This window comes from Anabrus simplex, chromosome 2 (genome assembly GCF_040414725.1).
Source record: "Anabrus simplex isolate iqAnaSimp1 chromosome 2, ASM4041472v1, whole genome shotgun sequence".
Classification (NCBI taxonomy): Eukaryota; Metazoa; Arthropoda; class Insecta; order Orthoptera; family Tettigoniidae; genus Anabrus; species Anabrus simplex.
Genome location: NC_090266.1, coordinates 771,572,678 through 771,594,423, shown reverse-complemented (window position 1 = coordinate 771,594,423; position 21,746 = coordinate 771,572,678). Strand labels below are relative to the sequence as shown.

The window sequence follows — 21,746 nt, the reverse complement described above, 5'->3', positions numbered from 1 at the left end:
CAGCCCCTCTTCTTCACTTGGTTGAAGATGTGTTAACTGGATATTTCCCAAGTCTATGTCGACTTCCGCATCCTTCCGAGTCCAGAGATTTCCATCGTGCCAGGCGACCCTCTGACGTCTTGTCTTTTCCCAATGAGTCTTCATGAAGTGCATAGTCTAGGATCACCATGTATTCCACCAGAAAGTCATGACCTAATATGATATGTGGTATTAGGTTCTGGATCACCGCAACGTCAATTACTATAGGCAGGTCCATGCATTTAGCGGTTATGTTAGTCTATCCTTGGATGGAATAGGTTATCCCGTCTGCTGCTCCCACTACCTTTCCGAGATGGCGAGGCTTCATGGGCGGTAGTAATCTGGCAACAGTCCCGTTGACAAATGAATAGCTTGCTTGGCTGTCAAATATGGCTGAAAAATTTTGGTCGCCTATCCTTAGGATGACAGCTGGACGAGGTTGGCCTGTTCTGCTCACAATCTGACCAATCCCTCTCATACTTAACCAGGGTTGCTTGTCTGTCATGTTTTGAGGCGTATTCCCATTCTCATCCCTCCTCAGTCCAGAATGAGCTGGACTTCGTTTTCCGACGTCAAGGTTGGGCATTTGTTCTTCAGGTGTCCCGCTCTTCCACACTGGTAGCACTTCCTAACCGAGCTGGCCTCTTCTGTAGCTTTGCTCTTGTGTTCCTACTCCAACTTGGCGATGATTCTACGTAGATGATCAAAGTATCTCGGTTGTGATACTTTCACTAGGGGTCGAATCTTATCGTGGAGTAGCTCTGTGATGTCTGGTAAGATCTCTTTCTCGCTTCCTTCCTAGTGCAGATGTTTGAAGAGCTGTTACTGTTGTGGACGAGTTAGCTCTCATGCCTGTGGGTTGTGCCTCAGTCAGTAGCATCCTTTTCGCGGAGCTCTTCACTGCTTCGGAATTGAACCTAGCAAGGAATTCCCTCTGGAAGTCCCCCCAGTTTAAATTTAAGCCCTTCATGTTATTCCACCAAGTAGCGGTTTACCCCTTTAACCACAGTGTGATGAGTTGAACGAAGATGTGCTCTGGTAGATTAGTCCATCCTTGTAGACTTACTGATCCCTCTATGAAGCTAGTCGGGTTCTCTTCCAGTCGCCTGTGGAATTCTGAAAGGCTCTCCATAATCACCTTCGGGTCTAGGTGTCCTGTATTGCCGGTTAGGTTTGAGGGGTTTAGAGGCATGGCGATAGGTCCTGTTCGAGTTAACCTATCTTCTACCGCGTGAAGGATGCTCTTTCTCATATCTAGCACATCTCCCTTGATGGTCAAAATCTGATTTTCGAACCTTCCTTCAACAGCAGAGATACGGCTCCCAAAATTTCCCTTGATGGTATAAATTCTCCTCTCAACCTGTTGTTTTATACCAGAAACCTGGGTTTCCACCTCCTCCTTAAGGTTCGAGATGTCCCCTTCCAGCTGGCCTACCCCACTATCAATCTGCTCAACCTGTCCCAGTTTTGACCTTATGTCTGATATCTGCTGTATTAATTGACTGCTGAAGTCGCTAATTTGGGATGAAATTTTATCATGTACGGTTCAAATTTTCGATTCCAGGCCCTGTTCTGCTTTGTAAACCTGCAAGTACACTTGTGATATTTGTCTGGTAAAAATTGAATTTGCTTGAGAAATTTTGACTGATATTTTGTCTGAAAGTTTGTCGTTTACTTTTGAAATTTGGTCTGAAAGTTTATTTACTTTCGAAATTTGGTCGTTGAGTGCCGCGTCATGCTCATTAAATTTGAACACATGGTAGTCATATATACCTACTCTTCAGGCAGAATCTGATGTTTCATCGAACTCGAAGAAAAAACTTTTCCGTGTCTTCACCTTTTTCTAAGAGATCTTCTCATAGCTGCGTCTGCAGCGATTTCTTCTTGCCGATCTTAGGAAGATTTCTCTTCGCGAGTGCGTCTTTGAGCTCTTGTATGGACATATTTTCTAGTATCAATTGCAATTTTTTCTATTTCGCACTTACCTTGTATTCACTCAAAAATTATTCTTTCGTCATCGTCACGGTCGCCAATGATGTATCCACAAAGAGACACACAAAATGCTGTCAGTTGTATACCGTAATTTTATTTACAAACAGGTGATACATTTGTCACACACGCATCAATAAATCACCATCTTGAACAACTGCCTATCACGAAGAATGAGAAGACTGCAACCATTGCATGTAAACTACCAACTCTACAGAACAAATTCACATACTTCAAAATAGATTTCTACTCACATCTCATCAAAACATCTCCTGTTAAAAAATAACTCCACTCCATCAAGACCACCTTCTAATATGTATTGCCTAGCCAGGCTTCTAGAAAAATACATTTTCTCATAAATTCAAGAGTGCCTAAAGCCTAGTTATAATGTAAAGAACATTCTACAACCATCTAGTGTCAACGATACACCATTCTGGATATTACAGTGTGTTGCACAATATTGTAGTGGATTATACATCGTACATACAGGTAATAATAAATTATGATACTATTGATTATGGGTTCTTACATTAACTAAACTCATATTACTATATATACAGCATATGTTTCATGACATAACCCCACAAATAATACGATCATAAATAATAATAATACTGATACTAATGAGTGGATGAAAAACACTTCATAACCATACCTCACAAGTAGTAGTAATAATAATAATAATAATAATAATAATAATAATAATAATAGTAATAATAATAATTCAAGCTCGATATTGGCCTTATTTACCCATGGGTTAAAGAATATCGTTTTCAAGTTATATCAGCTTATTACACTTGCGTCAACTATAGCAACTCTCCATTCATTTGGTATAGCTCCTTCATGCAAACAGTAATCATATAACTACTTCAGTTATGGTACTATATCCCAATGCATTGTCTTTAGTATATTCCCAGAAATCTTATCAATTCCAGCTGCTTTTCTAGTTTTCAACTTTTGTATCTTACTGTAAATGTCATTGTTATCATAGGCAAATTTTAATACATCTTTGGTATTAGTCACCTCCTCTATCTGGACATTATCCTTGTAACCAACAATCTTTACATACTGCTGACTGAATACTTCTGCCTTTTGAAGATCCTCGCATACACACTCCCCTTGTTCATTAATGATAATTGGAATGTCCTCCTTGGAACCTGTTTCTGTCTTAATGTACCTATACACACTTTTCCATTTTTAACTAAAATTTGTATGACTGCCCATTATGCTTGCCATCATGTTATCCTTAGCTGACTTCTTTGCTAGAGTCAATTTCCTAGTAAGTTCCTTCAATTTCTCCTTCCTTCCACAGCCATTCATAACTCTATTTCTTTCCAACCTGCACCTCCTTTTTAGTCTCTTTACCTGTCTGTTATAATATAGTGGATCTTTACCATTCCTTACCACCTTTAAAGGTACAAACCTATTTTCACATTCCTTAACAATTGCTTTAAACCCATCCCAGAGTCTGTTTACATTTTTATTTATTGTTCTCCACCGAACATATTTACCTTTTAAAAACTCCCTCATGCCTGTTTTATCAGCCATATGGTACTGCCTAATAGTCCTAATTTTAATACCTTCCTTTCTTTCACATTTATTTTTAACTATGACAAAAACAGTTTTTTGATCACTAATACCATCTATTACTTCGGTTTCTCTATAGAGCTCATCTGGTTTTACCAGCACCACATCCAGAATATTGATCCCTCTAGTTGGTTCTTTCACATTCTGAATCAGCTGCCCTTCCCATATCAACTTATTTGCCATTTTTTGGTCATGCATCCTGTCATTCGCATTACCTTCCCAATTGAGATTTGGTAAATTGAGATCACAGGCTAGTATCACGTTCCTTTCCATATCGTTTCCTACATATCTGATTATCTTATGAAACAATTCTGAATCAGTGTCAGCGCTACCCTTTCCTGGTCTGTACAATCCAAGGCCATCAAGTTGCCTATTATCTGTAGAGATGAGCCGTACACCTAGAATTTCATGTTTGTCATTTTTAACTTTTTTGTAGCTTACGAATTCTTCTTTCCCCAGACTGAATACTTCCCCTCCTACCATTCCTATCCCATCTCTACGATGCACACTCCAGTTCCGTGAGAATATTTCTTCGTCCATTATATCATTTCTCAGCCATGATTCAACTCCTATAACAATATGTGGTAAGTATATATCTATTAAATTACTTAATTCTCTTTCTTTCTTTCTTTCTTTCTTTACAATACTTCTACAGTTGATCACTAACATTTTTATGTCATCTCTATTTGACTTCCATTTTCCTGTACCCTTATCACCCCTCCCTAGGCCACCCCGTTTCCCTGAATGCACCTCCCTATAACCCTTATAAACAAATTTCCTAATTTATCTACCGTGTAATCTCGAATACCACCCGCCACTGAATAAGACCCGCACCCGTATTTTGAAAGAACAAAACAAAAAAGTGAAGTCAAAATTATTTACTATCTTTACTAACACACATCAAATGATTAGAAAATACAAATAAAAGTAAACAAACATTTCCAGAATGGTATCCAACGAGTTCACTCATCATCATCATCATCATCATCATCAGTACCAACTTCGGAACTTTCTTCACCATCATCTTCCCACAAAATGTTGTCATCGCTGCCATCCATAGCATTAGAAATGCTACATTTCCTGAAGCTCTTCCATATGAGGTCTCCATGGATACGATTCCATGCCGTCAAAATCCACGAACACAGCAGCTGAACTTCCAGGCGCTGAATGCGACCAGTTGGCGTCAGTGTGTGATTATCAGCCGCCATCCATTCTGTATAGAGCTGTTTCAAGGCTGCTTTAAATGGACGGTTCATGCAGACATCCAGCGGTTGTAGCATAGACGTCATCCCACCCGGAATGACTGCTAGGTCGGTTTTTCCATCCTTGATATGTTTCTTAACAGCATCTGTTGTCTGGCCGTTGTAACTGTCGAGAACAAGCAAGCTCTTTTGTCCGAATAATGCAGCAGGGCGACGTTGCCAGACACACTTTACCCAGTCTTCCACAAGTGAACTGTCCATCCAGCTGGAGTTCTGAGATCTGACGATAACTCCAGCGGGTAGATTTTTAGGAAGCATCTTTCGCTTGAGAACAATGTACGGTGGCAATTTGGTTCCGTCGGCGAGAGTACACAATGTTACCGTACACCGTTGTTTTTCATTACCACCTGTTCTAATGGTAACACTTTTCGCACCCTTAACATTCACAGTCCTGTCCACTGGCGTCTGATCTGCATTGCCAATTTGGGAAAGCAAATATGCATTTTCCTTTCGCAACCGAATTATGTGACGCTGAAATGACAATAACTTCTCACCGTAGGCAGCAGGAAGACACCGTAAAATTGAGGTACGCCTTTGTACGCTCGACCCATTTCTTTTATAAAAATTACAAACCCATCCTCGGCTTGCCTTAAACCCTTCCGATGAAAGTTCCTTTGCAATCTCTAATGCCTTTAGCTGACACATTTTGGTTGACACACCATATCCCAATTCCTGCCTTTCTGTCACATATTTATAAATTTTTTTTTTTTTTTTTCAATTTCTGGAAACTGTACACTCAGTCCACGAAAAGCTCTACGATCACCACTACATGTTAATAGCCCGTTTTTCTTCTTTCTCCAGTTGCGAATACATGACTTGTCAATATCGTATTTCCCACCAGCGGCATGATTTCCAATAATTTCAGCTTCCCGAACTACTTTCAGTTTCTCACTCGCAGTAAAAGATCGAATTCATGTTGATACTCCGAGAACATGAGTGAGACTGACGCCAAGCGCGGAAGTAGCATATACTGAGAGCGGAGAGAGTATTATTGCCAAGCCGCGCCGGCGGTGATGCCCGATTTATGCGCATTTGGAAAAATAAACTTCCCAAAATTTTAAATAAGGCCCGCACCCAATTTTGGAAAAACATATCAGTTGTAACGGTTTTCAGGCGTTTGCTCTATTAACCAGCGTTTCGTCTTAGGTCTGACACTAGACTCGTCAGAGTGGGATGTGTCAGACTCTACCCACTGACGCTGGGTGTAAGCAGGTGAGCTTATCAGAAGCCTATGTATGAGGCACAGTCTGATAACTGCATACGGGAGATAAATCTCCACAATGGAATTATTGCCCGCCTAGCAATTCCGAATGGAAAATTCTAAATTCCCATGGAGGGAATTAGGTATTTTTCACCAGGCTTTTCAGACGTCTGATATGTTTTTGACATGCTCTATTGGTGAAAAATATCTAATTCCCTCCATGGGAATTTAGAATTTCCCAATTTTTGAAGCGATATTTTCGAAAAAACAGTGCGGGTGGTATTCAAGATTATACGGTATACCACTGCGGTTTAAGTGAAGGCCATCTGAGTGCATATCCCTATCTCCTATCCACCCATTAGGATCTAGAAATCTCTCTCCCATTTTCCCACATACCCACTCCATAGCCTCATTTAAATCTCCAATCACATTCCAGTCGGTATCCCTCCTAAACTATTCCACTGATAACAATCTCTACTTACCGAGCTCGATAGCTGCAGTCGCTTAAGTGCGGCCGGTATCCAGTATTCAGGAGATAGTAGGTTCGAACCCCACTATCGGCAGCCCTGAAAATGGTTTTCCGTGGTTTCCCATTTTCACACCAGGCAAATGCTGGGGCTGTACCTTAATTAAGGCCACGGCCGCTTCCTTCCCACTCCTAGCCATTCCCTGTCCCATCGTCGCCATAAGACCTATCTGTGTCGGTGCGACGTAAAGCAAGTAGGCAAAAAAAAACCAATCTCTACTTCTTTAAACTTCACCCGCGCTGAATTTACTAGATCCCACACATCCCCAGCTATGTTGGTACTTGTCTTACGTTGTTAGTACCAACGTAAAACACTACCACCTTCTCCTTTCCCCTCCTCCTTCTCTTCTGCTTTCCTCAGTATCTGCCTCATCCTAATTCCTGGATAATACTCTACCCTGGTTCCCTTTCCTTCACACGCTCTCCCCACATGTCTAACAATGGATTCCCCCAGGACCAGGGCCTCAGCACTACCCACCTCATTTGATCCCCTCCCCTCCTGGTCAGCCCTATCTTTCTTGACAGCTGCAGGAGCTACTTCCTCCTCCCTTTTCTCCATCCCATGACACTCTTCCACCTGTCTTTTCCTATCCATTACTCCACATTTCCCTTTCCTACCTTTTCCCTTCCTACTACTTCAACACTTCTCAGCAACATTTCCCTTTTCCTCATCTTCCCTCAGTTGTTCTACCTGCAGTGACTCGTACTGATTTCTCACAGACACCTGTCCTGAATTCTGATCCCGAATAGAGCCCGTAGCCTGCAGTCTCCTTCCCCTTAAAGCATTAGACCACCTGTCTTCTACAATTCTCCCCTTTCCTTCCCATCGCTCTTTTACACCTACAGGATTGTGTTTTTAGAAGCAGTCCCTTGGTCAGTTATACTATTGTTTAACACTAGTTTCTGGGAATATGGGGCATTGCGGGTCGGATCCACTGATTCTTTTAAATTCGTATCCATCCATTCATTCTTCATCATCAACTTTTGAATTCTGGTCATTGGATGATTTTGTACTTTTAAATTGCCATTACATTTCGTCTCGTTTTGTACCATTAGGTGCTGATGACCTAGAAGTTAGGCCCCTTTAAACAAGCATCATCATCATCATCAGTCTTAATTGGAAGTTGGAGTGCAGTCATAAACTGAAATGAATGGTACTGGGCCAAGACACGTAGAAGATAGTGGCAGAGGATATTAGATACACCGAGGGTAGAAATATAGTGTTCAGCAAATTTTAATACATATGTGTATATTCAAAATTTCATTAAGTACAAGATTATAACAAATAAGAAACCTGTCATACTAATCATACTGGGGTTGGCAACAGTGATGACAATATTCCGTATTAAGGCTATCAGTTACCTATTTAAAGTTATAATGTAATTAGAAAAACCATCCTAGCGTGGAATACTGTCCCCTTTGTATAACAATACCACATTGTTAGGCGACCATCAGAACTTGTAACGTTCCAGACGTCACAGTGTAATTATGTTAATTTTATTATGTGTAATTAATTCAGGAATTTAACGTCATGATATTTATCTTGGTATGTAATTTTATTATAATTCATGTTTGATCATTTGCTCACTATCATTTCATTACTTTGTAACTACGACTTGTAAACGAGGGCTGAATATCCTAATATTAACTTAGATTCTTGCGACATTCGTTTAAATTTAACTTGCAGTAGATTTTCCTCTATCTTGCCACATCACTGAGGAAGAAGGAAGAACAAATTTAGACATCAAATTCTGGGAAAAGCGAGCACGTGTTCAAGCGTTGTAACGACAGCTACTGTTTTTCGACCAGAATAATTCAAACTGATCACCGCCTATATTTTCAAAGGAGCGTCATGTTGCCATGGATACTGAGTGAAAGGGCTAATAGAAGAACAGTTGATATCATGGTTGGGACCCATCAACTTTAATATCTGGAGTGGGGAGAGACGTGTCAACTGATTGGACCACGTGTAGCGACCTGTAATTAGAGCCAGAAAAGGTTATAAAAGGGCGTGTTGGAGCTCTTGGCATCATTCATCTTCTTCTATCTTGTATTTCGCTTTAGGTCTGATAACTTGTCTTATGGTTGTTGTACCATAGTGGACTAGTGTGATAGTTTATCACTTCTACATTCATTACTTCGTTACCACGACGTGGTACTTAGGAATTTCTGAAGGATGGGTGTATAGCCACTTTCATCAGGAAGTACGAACAGCTCTGTATTAGACCAGTTTATACCAGTCTAAGACAATAGGTAGCATTAAACTAGATAGAAATGAAACTTCAGTGCACATTTTCAGTCAAGTTGGAAGGAATGTTAATTCAGTATCCTCTCCACATAACCCAAGGAGGTTTTTCTAACTATGATTTAGGGCTCATCTCCAATATATGGGATAGAGCATAACAGGGAGTGATAGTTTCAAAGCCATCATCCAATTAGTGGTTGATGCAATTTGCAAGGCAGGAATGGTACTTAGCTGCAGATGAAGATATCTCAAAGACGACCGGTGATGTTCCAGCTACAAGGATGGAAGCTTTCCAAGGACCAGCAGAACAAGACTACATGGTGAGCAAGCGAGTTAAAAATATTGCAAGTTTTCGCGAAGTAGAGTCATTCAATTTTTTTGTTAAATTCATTTCCTATTTTAAATTCAGTTCTCGTTAAACCGTCATCATTTATATTCAATATAATAAATAGTATTTTCCTAGTTCACTTTAATCAATCTGCCTTAATTAGCCTTTTGATTTCTAATTCTCCTGCTTAATGATTAGTGCACTATCACCCCATCCCTGTGATGAGAGTCCGTCCAAGCTTTATTATAAATTTTTGTCTTTAAGTCATCAACTTAAAGATTGGCGCCCTTAGCTTGCATAGATGCATTTCTCGATCAATTATTGTTCTCTAAAAGAGGGGCAAGTCACAAACTAACCAGAATAGGACTTCTAAAGGAAACCAGCTCTCTAAACATGTAACATTAATTGAAGTTATGATGAAAGAATATTACAAGAAAGTAACTAATCCATTAAAACTTCAAGGTTTGCAATTAGAGTATTAAGTTCAATATGACATAAGTCTATCAAAATATTTCATTAATAGCATAAATGTTGTGGGCAAGCCACGAGCCGACTAGAAATGTTTCTAACATGACAAAAACTGCACCTCAGTATTGGAAGCTGAAAGAATCTGGCAGTGGTAACATGTAGAAATAGTTACAAATCATATTTACAATAAAATATACAAATTGCATAGATACAATATGATGAATAATAACATTCTTTAAACTCCTAGTCTTTAAGTTTACAGTTCTGACCACATACGAAACCGAAGGGGTCTTGCAAATTGAACTTCTAAGCTCATGGGCTTATGTAGAATTATTCAAGAATACACAGTGTTTGTGATTGATCAGAGCGCCACTTTCTGGGGTGGTTTTTATATTGGAAGTGGTCGGGCACCGTCGCGTGCAATCGGGTGAGCGAGTGACTAGAAAAATGGCTGCCGGACTATGTTAAAATGTGGTATGCGGACAATTTCTGTAAATATCTAAACCATCGCGTGAGCGACAGGTTAAACAAATGTATCACGATGTGAATATAGTGTAATAAACCTAGTATATGTAAAATTAAGTACATTTCATCTTTCTATGTGTATGAACCAGCATGTGGTTCCTAGCACCACGTGTTCTCAGGGACCTGTCCGTATGAGGTCGGAACACACCGTAATGCCTAGTTTACGCGATATCAGTTGATGAGACAGTTGTCCGAAGATAGTCGACTTGCTTACAGTTACTGGCCATTTGTGAACACTTCTGCTCAGTTGTCTTGGCAGTTGCCCTCACAATTGTCCAGGCAATCGTTTGTCTCCAGGAGTAGGCTGTTTGTGTAAATATGGCGCCAAAGTGGGGTGAGGGTACTAACGTAAAATATGTTGAGCTGTATAGGGAATGACGATGTTTGTGGGACACCACGATGACCTGAGGACAACCAATTGTGTGAACGTGACAGTCCAGTAGTTGTATATTTCTTTTGTGCCAGTTCGCTTGTGTCAACCAAGAGATGCAGCTGCCTACATGGTTTTGATAATTTAAATACTTAAATTTTTAAGTTATTTGAAGGCTGTTTGACGTAAATATGGCGCCAAAGTGGGGCGAGCACACAAACGTAAAATACATTGAGCTGTATAGGGAATGACTATGTTTGTGGGACCAGCACAACGACCTGTACAAAGACAAAAATCTTCGCAAACAACACTTTCTGAGATTACCAATAAAATTAACATTCAAGGATTCGGTGTGGCTGAGGTCAAAACCCAGCAATGAATTCCTGGCACATATCATTACAAAATAAATTCAATTCCTCATGGGACACTAACAGACGTTGTGCACTCAGCCTTTCCTCATCATCTACTGGCATGGCAATAGCTTCCTTGTGTGAACGGGTTCTCGTTCAACTGGACTGGTCAGCGATTGTCCCGCAATAATTACAGGACAACTGTCGACAACAATTGTCTCAGCAAGTGGCAACGTGTACTCAAGGCATAAGGCCAAATAAGACAATATGGAAAAGCAGAGGTGAGAAATTTCCTGAATCCAAAACATGCTGCAAAGTCATGATAGGAAAGAGTCTCAGGAGAATATTCAATCCGTGAGGTATATAACATTTGTATTTTTCTAAACTAAATGGTTCATGGTGTGGGTTACTGTAGTCCCGTCCTAGTTCGTGAACCATGGGCAACAGCTGAGTGAACTAGTAAGTGGTCCTGATAGACGGGATACCAGTTGCTTTGGAATGGGAATGTGTATCTTGGACATATTCTGAGTCATGGCCCTCCTTGTGCTCAGGCAGCTATGACTATACAATCCACCGTGGTCCCTAACCCGTTAGAGGAGAGATCCTCATTTGGACTATATGTAAGTAGGGTAGCATCCTGCTTCACGGAATTTTCACCGAGTGCACTCGGAATGTTTTCAGCAAGCATTGGACCTATGAGAGTAATGGAGTCCCACTCCCATTTGACAGGCAAGGGGCTCCTTGGAAACAACTTGGCAAACAAAATGGAATTCAATGGGGAGCTATCAATATGAATGGGGCTTATGGAAGAAAGAAGGTAGAACTGGCTGAGTTAGCAAAGAGGATGCAGCTGAATGTGATAGGAGTTAATGATATTCGGGTAAGAGGAGATAACGAGGAAGAGGTAGGAGTTTATAAAGTGTACCTGATAAGTGTTCGAAAAGGAAGGGCAGAGTGTGGGGTTGGGCTGTTCATCAGTAATACTATTGCACGCAACATAGTTTCTGTTGGGCATGCATACCTGCCAACTTTCCCGATTTAGGCGGGAGACTCCCGATTTTCGACAGTTTTTCCCGCCTCCTGATTATTCTAATATTTCTTCCGATTTTAACTTATTTTAGTGAACTTTAAACATTTGTTTTCAAATCCCACCATTTCATCTTTGTTCGCAAGTGGCCGAAAGTCCTTTGCTCATTGGTCTCTTTGAAATGAAAAACATCGACGTTTATTAATACGAGAAATGCGCACGAATGTGCGATGTTTATTGAAACCTGTGTATCGCGACGCGTATATCGACTGTCAATCTCTCGTTCTCGCGTGTTATGTTCCTGTTCGTTCGCATCAGTCTAGTCGATTCTAGAGACTAGTCGCTATATTTGGAGTCTGTTTTAGTAATTTAGTGATAGAATTTCCTAATGATTTTAGGAGCCATTTGGAGACAATTCTGGCGAGTTTTAATTTATTACTTGATAAAAATAATATTGCGCTTCTCATAATCGTGCCGGCGCGAGATGCAGTATATTAATCTATGCATTTTCTAAGTAATGGCATCTAAGCGCACGACTGATTCACACGTCCGGAGCATGAGTTCATACTATTTTCGGTAGGCTTATCAGAGACCGATTATCTCGCTCACATACTTCCTGTGAGCCTCATATAACAACAGTCGTGTTTTGAGACAATAAGTGTTATAATATACGGTACCATAGTACTCCTGTATTGCGCAAGATATGTAGAATAAGCTGTTTTGAGCAATTGTATCTCCTGATTCCTCCCGATTTTTCCTGATTTTCATCTCTAAATCTCCTGACTTTTGGCTTTGTGAAGTTGGCAGGTATGGGCATGTAAATGAGCAAATGATGTGGGTGGATTTGGCAGTTGAAGGAATTAGGACGCGAATTATCTCACTATATTCACCATGTGAAGGTACACATGAAGATGAATTTGAGAAGTTTTATGAATCATTCAGTGACATCGTAGTCAGGGTGAACAGCAAGGATAGGATAGTGCTAATGGACGATTTCATTGCGAGAGTTGGAAATAGAACTGAAGGACACAAAAGGTTAATTGGTAAATATCAGGAAGATATGGAAGCTAGTAGAAATGGAAAGCGTTTGTTGGACTTCTCTGCTAGTATGGGTTTAGCCGTTAAAAATACATTCTTCAAGCGTAAGGCTATTCACTGCTACACATGGGAGGGTGGGGCACCAGATCTGTTATAGACTATATAATAACCGACTTCAAATTCAGGAAATATGTTAGGAATGTTCAGGTTTTCAGGGGATTTTTTTGATGATACAGATCACTATCTGATATGTAGCGAACTAAGTATCTCTAGGCCTAAGATAGAGAAAGTGAAACCTGTCTGCAGACGTGTAAGGGTAGAAAATCTCCAGGATGAGGAAATCAGACAGCAGTACATGGATGTGGTTAGCGAATAGTTCCAAACATTGGACAGCAACCAGGTTCATGATATAGAAAGACATACAGGGCACACAGGAATGCTGTAGTTGAAACAGCAAGGGAATGCCTAGGAACAACTGTGTGTAAAGATGGGAAAAAATGAACATCTTGGTGGAATGATAAAGTGAGAGTAGCTTGTAAACATAAAAAGAAGGCGTATCAGAAATGGCTGATTGCACCTATCTATAAGTAAGGGAACAGGAAGGATTGTAACTGTCAACGTATCTCATTGGTCAGTATACCAGGCAAAGTGTTCAATGGCATCTTGGAAAGGAGGGTGCGATCTGTTGTTGAGAGGAAGTTGGATGAAAACCAGTGTGGTTTCAGACTACAAAGGGGCTGTCAGGATCAGATTTTCAGTAAGTGCCAGGTAATTGAAAAAAACTATGAGAGGAATAGACAGTTATTTATGTTTCTTGGTCTAGAGAAAGCATAAGACAGAGTATCAGAGGAAAAGATGTTCGCCTTACTGGGGGACTATGGGATTAAGGTTAGTTTATTAAAATCAATCAAAGGCATTTATGCTGGCAATTAGGCTGCAGTGAGAATTGATGGTAGAATGTGTTCTTGGTTCAAGATACTTACAGAGGTTAGACAAGGCTGTAATCTTTCACTTTTGTTGTTCATAGTTTACATGGATTGTATGCTGGAAGGTATAAGTGGCAGAGAGGGATTCAGTTTGGTGGAAATATGGTAAGCAGTCTGGCCAATGCTGACGACTTGGTCTTTATGGCAAATTGTGCCAAAAGCCTGCAGTCTAATATCTTGGAATATGAAAATATGTGCAATGAGTACGGTATGATAATTAGCCTGTCCAAGACTAAATTGATGTCAGTAGGTAAGAAATCCAAGAGAATAGAATGTCAGATTGGAGACAGAGATCTGGAAGAGGTAGATACTTTCAAGTAATTAGGATGTGTGTGTTCTCCCAGGATGGTAGTATTGTGAGATTGAATCAAGGTGCAGTAAAGCTAGTGCAGTTAGCTCTTAGCTCGCAGTTGTGATCAACAGTATTCTGTAAGTAGGAAGTCAGCTCCTAGATGAAATTATCTTTACATCTGTCTGTATTCAGACCAACTTTGCTTTACAGGGGTGAAAGCTGGATGGACTTGTGATATCTTGTTCATAATTTAGAAGTAACAGACATGAAAGTAACGAGAATGATTGCTGGTACAAATAGGTGGGAACAGTGGCAGGAGGGTACTCACAATGTGGAGATAAAGGCTAAATTAGGAATGAACTCGATGGATGAAGCTGTATGCATAAACAGTCTTAGGTGGTGAGGTTATGCGAGGCGAATGGAGGATAGGTTACCCAGGAGAATGTGGAGATAAAGGCTAAGTTAGGAATGAACTCGATGGATGAAGCTGTATGCATAAACAGTCTTAGGTGGTGGGGTCATGCGAGGCGAGCCGAATGGAGGATAGGTTACCCAGGAGAATGATGGACTTTGTTATGGCGGGTAAGAGAAGTAGAGGGAGATGAAGACAATGATGATTAGCTTCTGTTCCCAACGATTTAAAGATAGGAGGTATAAAATTAAACAAGGCCACAGAACTAGTTACAAATAGAGAATTGTGGCAGCATTTAGTAAATTCACAGAGGCTTGCAGACAACACTGACAGGCTTAATGGTCTATAATGAATATGTATGTATGTAATTCACTGATAGCTGATAGAAGCATAGTCTTTCAGTTTCTCTTATTAACTTGACGGAAAGACGAAGAAGCTCATGGAAGTGGGAACCAGCTCTCTCCATAAATCAAGCACGACAGTGCTTCATCTTCCAAAACAGTGGTGTAAGTTTTTTCTTGACAAATAGCCGGAGGGATGAGCTTATATATAGAAAAGAAGGGGTGACGAGAAGTTTTTATAGATAGAGCACATCGCATGGTGAATTGCACAGGAAGGGCGTGATATAATAGCAGGATGGAGAGGGAGAGAGAGGGCAACCATAAATGTAAAGCGATTTGAACAGGCAAAGTTGCAAGAGGGGGCAATATAGCAGAAGAGGAATGCCGAGAATTAGGGTTTGAAGAATATTTCCAAGTACGATGCAGCACACACCCTCACTATAACGTCACGGCATGCCATCCAGTAACTTTTGAACAGTATGCCTGAGCATTTACGAGCAGTCATAGATGCTAGAAGTGGAAGCACCCATTTCTAGTGTTCTATGTCCTTGTGAAGTGTTGTACAAGCATTAACTTTGTTTTGTGTGGCCATAAATTTAATGTTTGACAAAAAACAACTGAACCGAAAAAAAAAATGGTCAAAAATGGTAAAATGTATGGAAAATTGTGAGTTAATGCATGGTGTAGAACATGTTTTGGTATTTTCTATAGCCAAACATCCTGCTTTTGTAAAATTTAAATTGAATGTTGGAAAACTGACACATTTTTGTGGATTATATTTAGATTTTCCATATTAAATTAAAGTGTTCCACTTATTTTTGCTTTTCAATATATTTGAAGTATGGTAATATTACTTTCTTCTATAGAATTTCAGTCTAAAGATAAGTGATGTCTTATAGGTGGTGTTCAAGTTATGGATGTAGGAAAGACGTCAGCTACCATTGAATGGACAGATGGAGCTCCTAATGGACGCCCAATTCGACTATACACTATTTCTGCCAGGACACATTGGAACTACACTTGGGTGGATATTGTGAGAGGTAAGATGCAATATTCCAGTTAGCTGCCTGTTCTCTGTAAATGTATGTGGAGTGCACAGCACCTTTCAGACAAAAATTTTATAATGTGTGCCATGTCAAAGAAGAATGTCAGTACCTGCTCAAGTTGATAGTCTAGATTAGGTCACCAATTTGAGAGCTATTGTCTACACCGAGACCTGTGATAAGTTTTTATTTATTTATTAACTGCAGTGGGATATCAAAAGAAAGTGATATTATGGTGGTAGATGGTGGTAGATACAATTGGTGGTAAGCCTTAATTCATTGCCTCTCCATAGACTAGGTGCTACACATGCATTGAGTAAAAAATAAAAATATTATGACTAAAGGGGCATACTGGGGAAATGGGGAGTGGGGTAATTTCCTATTGCTGTCCTCACAAAATCACAAGATGCTGCAGGGAAAGAAAAATGTCAAATTTATCAGGTTTTCTTCTTCCTTCCTGGCCTTTTTCCCTGTTTCCTGGGGTCAACACTATTGTGTTTAGTTTAGCTCTATGGCTGCACTTCCTGATGTCAATCCATTGTGGAGGGTTGTATTTGCTGTTGTGTGCTTCTGTGGTGGTTTGGTAGTGTGATATGCAGTGTGTAAGTGAAGAAGATCACAAACACCCAGTACCCAAGGTAGAGGAATTAACCAAATGTGGGTAAAATCTTCAACCCTGAAGGGAATTGAACTTAGGGCCCCAATGAATCTAAGGCTACTATGCTGATCATTTAGCCAAGAAGTCAAACCAGTTTTATGTTCCTCCACCAGTCAATATTTTGTGAAAGTTTATTAAAGATTAATCACATATTTCATCCCCTGAAGGTCTTCTTCAGTGTAAAATTCTCTTCAAGTGGCTGTGTGGTTTGGGTTACATCTTTATCAATCAGTCAACATTGATCTGCATTTAGGGCAGTCATCCAGGTGGCAGATTCCGTATTTGTTTTCCTAGCCTTTTCGTAAATAATTGCAAAGAAATTTATTGAACATCTCCCTTAGTAAATTATTCCAATCCCTAACTCCCTTACCTATAAATGAATATTTGCCCATATTTATTCTCTTCTATTTCAACTTTACCTCCTACTTTTAAAAATGCCACTCAAACTCTACTAATGCCATTCCACGCCATCTCTTCACCGACAGCTTGAAACAAACTACTTAATAATACCAATATAAATGGTCCGTTAATGGACATTATAAATTTTCCAGCTAACTCATTCCTGGTTGCCAGCGTTTCGCCCCCGTGTGCTAGGTTGGGCTCATCAGTTGGTACCTAGCACACCTACCAAGACGCATGGCTAGTGCATACCGTGGAGGCTACTGCACAGGCTACTTGAAGCCACCGGCAGTGGCAATGCACTGGTAAGACCCCATAGTCTCTCAAAGTCTCTCATAGTGCATTGGCACTGCCAGTGGCATCAAGTAGCCTATGCAGAGGCCTCCACGGTATGCACTAGCCATGCGTCTTGGTAGGTGTGCTAGGTACCAACTGACGAGCCCAACCTAGCACATGGAGGCGAAGCGCTGGCAACCACGAATGAGTTAGCTGGAAAATTTATAATGTCCAATAACGGACCATTTATATTGGTATTATAAATTTACTCATTCGGGACAAATATTTTAGATTCCCTATGGGAATCAACATCTATATCAACAAACTACTTAGTCGAGCAGCTCATCTCCTTTCTCCCAAGACTTCCCAACCCATACTTTTCAACATAATTGCAATGCTACCCTTTCGTCGTAAATCACCCAGAGCAAATCGAGCTGCTTTTCTTTAGATTTTTTTCCAGTTCTCGAATCAAGTAATCCTGGTTGAGGGTCCCATACACTGGAACCATACTCTAATTGGGGTCTTAGCAGAGACTTAAATGCCCTCTCCTAAATACCGTGATAACCATGTGCTGTGATCTGTACCTTTTATTTACAATCCCATTTATGTGATTACCCCAATGAAGATCTTTCCTTATATTAACACCTTGGTACTTACAGTGATCCCCATAAGGAACATTCACCCCATCAACGCAGTAATTAAAATTGAGAGGACTTTTCCTATTAGTGAAACTCACAACCTGACTTTTAACCCCGTTTATCATCATACCATTGCCTGCTGTCCATCTCACAACATTATCAAGGTCATTTTGCAGTTGCTCACAATCTTGTAACTTATTTATTACTCTATACAGAAAAAAATCATCCACCGAAAGCCTTATCTCTGATTTCAGTTCTTTACTTATATCATTTACATTTTAAGAAAACATAAAGGTCCAGTAATACTGCCTTGAGAATTCCCCTCTTAATGATTACAGGATCAGATAAAGCTCCACCTACTCTAATTCTCTGAGTTGTATTTTCTAGAAATATAGCCACCCATTCAGTCACTCTTTTGTCTAGTCCAATAGCCCTCATATTTGCCAGTAGTCTCCCATGATCTACCTTATCAAATGCCATCGATAGGTCAATTACGATACAGTCCATTTGACCTTGTGAATCCAAGATATCTGCTGTATCTTGCTGGAATCCAACAAGTTGAGCTTCATTGGAAAAAACCTTTCCTAAACCCAAAGTGCTTTCTGTCGAACCAGTTATTAATTTCGCAAACATGTCTGATATAATCAGAAAGAATGCTTCCTGTTGTTCGCATTACCTTCCCAATTGACATTTGGTAAATTGAGATCACCCCTGCAATAACTTGCCTTTCCATATTGTTTCCCACATAACAGATTACCTTATAAAATAATTCCGAATCCCTGTCTGCGCCACTCATTCCCGGTCTGTACACTCCAAAACATCAAGTTGCCTGTTATCTTTAGAGATAATCCTTACACCTAGAATTTAATGTTTGTCATCTTTAACTTTTTCGTAGCTCGTAGCTTACCAATTCTTCTGTCACCAGAATTAATACTCCCACTCCTACCATTTCTGTCGTGTATCTACAATAATCACTCCAGTTCTGTGAGAAAATTTCTATATTACAATAACTGGTAAGTATATATCTATTAAACTAATTCATTCTGTACCTTTCTTTACATTACTTCTACAGTTCAACACTAACATTTTTATGTCATCCCTACTTGAGTTCCAGATCCCTGTACCCTTATCACCGCTCCCTAGACCACCCCGTTTCCCTGAATGTACCTCCCTTTAACCCTTCTCAACAAATTTCATAACTTATACTTACCACTGCAGTTTCAGTGAAGGCCATCTGAGCACAGATCCCTATCTCCAACCCACCTATTAGGATCTAGAAATCTTGTTCCCAGTTTCCTACATACCCACTCTGTAGTCTCATTTGAATCCCCAATCAACTTCCAGTCAGTATACCTCCTACACAGTATTCCACTGATAACCATCTATTCCTTAAATTTCACCCGTGCTGCATTTACCAGATCCCTCACATCCTCAACAATGTGGTACTCATGCCTGCTTGTCATATGTTGTTGGTACCAATGTGAAACACTACTACCTTCTCTTTTCCCTCCTTCTCTTCTACTTTCCTGAACATCTGCTTTAACCTAATTCCTGGATAACACACTACCTTGGTTCCCTTTTCTCCACTCACTTTCCCCACATGTCTAACACTGGAAGGCCCCATGACTAGAACCTCGACCCTAGCCACCTTATTTGATTCCCTCCCCTTCTGGTCAGCCCTATCTTTCCGGATGGCTGCAGAAGCTACTTCGTCCTCCCGTGCGCATGTTCCAGCTTTCTTTTCCTATCCTCTACTCTACATTTCCCTTTTGTGCCTTTTCCTTTCCTCCTACATCCACACTTCTCAGCAACAGTTCCCTGTTCTTCTTCCCTGTGTTTGTTGTTCTACCTGCAGTGACTGATACCAATTTCTCACAGATATCTGTCCTGAATAGAGCCCTTAGCCTGCAATGTCCTCTTCCTTAAAACATTAGGCCACCTGTCTTCTACCTCTCGCCCCCCTCCCTCCTTCCCATCCATCTTTTAAACCTACTGTATCCCGTACATTGTTTGAGGGAGGCGTACCTTCCTTCCTATCCTCTGAGAGAATCCTAATTATCTCCCTCAAACTCTCTAACTCCTCCCTCTTACTCCTTAATGCCAGGCCATACCCACAATTCCTACACTTGCATTCCTCAGCCATTCTTTATGGAATAATGAAAAGAAAAAAAGATAAAATAACTTATTCTGTGCAAAAAAAAAGAAACCTGAACGGAAAGGAAAGAAATACTTTCTAGGTTAGTACACAAGGATCACACGACAATAAGGTAATAATATACTGAAACGGGAACGCCCTACGAGCATTCACGTTTCATTCTTTTATTATGAGGAGCTCGCTAACACCCGGCCGTAAGCATTTAAAACTTGCGCCGAGCGCACAGGCATAGTGGGAGCTGCAAACAAGCTCGCGATGTTCTAGAACACCGGCCAAGGACAAGCGACGTCACGCAGAAGGTTCCTTCGTGTTCCATAGCATTGCTGCATGAACGAAATATAATATCAATATTTCAATAACGTCACCTTGCAGGCAGGAATAATGAACGCTGCTAGCCGAAATTTCATGTCAATCGGTGTGAAGATGGCCAAGATAAAAAAATTTCCTTGGGGCCCACATGTGTAGCCACGCCCACCGGCCTTCGGCAATATAAGCGAGTCGCCAGCCTGGGGTAAAGCAGAGAGAGTGTGCGGTACGCAGCGGCAGTGTGCTGTAGGCAGTGAGTGAATGGAGTCGGCAGTAAGCCGTGAGTTTAGTGAGTGTGTGCAAGTAAGCACGTCGCGACATAATCGTCACTCGGTCTGGCTGTATACTTGAGTTCAGAACGTTCGTGTTAAGAGCTTTCTCCGTGGCCTTGATTTCATTTAAAGACTGTGTTTCTCGCATAAACTGTGCCAGCCTTGATTTCATTTAAAGACTGTGTGAAAACAGCGGTAGTGTTTCTAGCCAGCCTTGATTTCATTTAAAGACTGTGTTTCTCGCATAAACTGTGCCAGCCTTGATTTCATTTAAAGACTGTGTGAAAACAGCGATAGTGTTTCTAGCCAGCCTTGATTTCATTTAAAGACTGTGTTTCTCGCATAAACTGTGCCAGCCTTGATCTCATTTAAAGACTGTGTGAAAACAGCGATAGTGTTTCTAGCCAGCCTTGATTTCATTTAAAGACTGTGTTTCTCGCATAAACTGTGCCAGCCTTGATTTCATTTAAAGACTGTGTGAAAACAGCGGTAGTGTTTCTAGCCAGCCTTGATTTCATTTAAAGACTGTGTTTCTCGCATAAACTGTGCCAGCCTTGATTTCATTTAAAGGCTGTGTGAAAACAGCGATAGTGTTTCTAGCCAGCCTTGATTTCATTTAAAGACTGTGTGAAAACAGCGATAGTGTTTCTAGCCAGCCTTGATTTCATTTAAAGACTGTGTTCTCGCATAAACTGTGCCAGCCTTGATTTCATTTAAAGACTGTGTGAAAACAGCGACAGTGTTTCTAGCATAGACTGTGCCGACCTTCATTTCATTTAAAGACTGTGTCTATCCGTTGAACTGTGTTCATAATAAACTGTGCCAACATTCCCTCTTAAAGACAGTGGAATGCAGTATCGTGATTTTTTTTCCGAGGAACCATGTCAATTCCCTTCATAACCTGTTCAGAATCACGTATGATCTTAAGTGCCAATCTTCTAAAATTTACGACGTAATGGAACTTGGACTGTCATTTCTTTCAACAAGTGTATTGTGCTGATGGAGTACAGTGCAGAGACTGTACCCGGTAAATT

General features: G+C 40.5%; 1 protein-coding gene across 1 annotated transcript in view; it reads left to right on the top strand.

Annotated features, from left to right (window-relative positions):
• Positions 1-21,746, top strand: part of Cont (Contactin) — a 314,894-nt gene that overhangs the window by 182,593 nt on the left and 110,555 nt on the right. Inside the window, exon 15 of the mRNA XM_067141447.2 lies at positions 15,865-16,005. Coding sequence (XP_066997548.2) covers positions 15,865-16,005 — 141 coding nt within the window. The remainder of the gene's footprint in view (positions 1-15,864; positions 16,006-21,746) is intronic.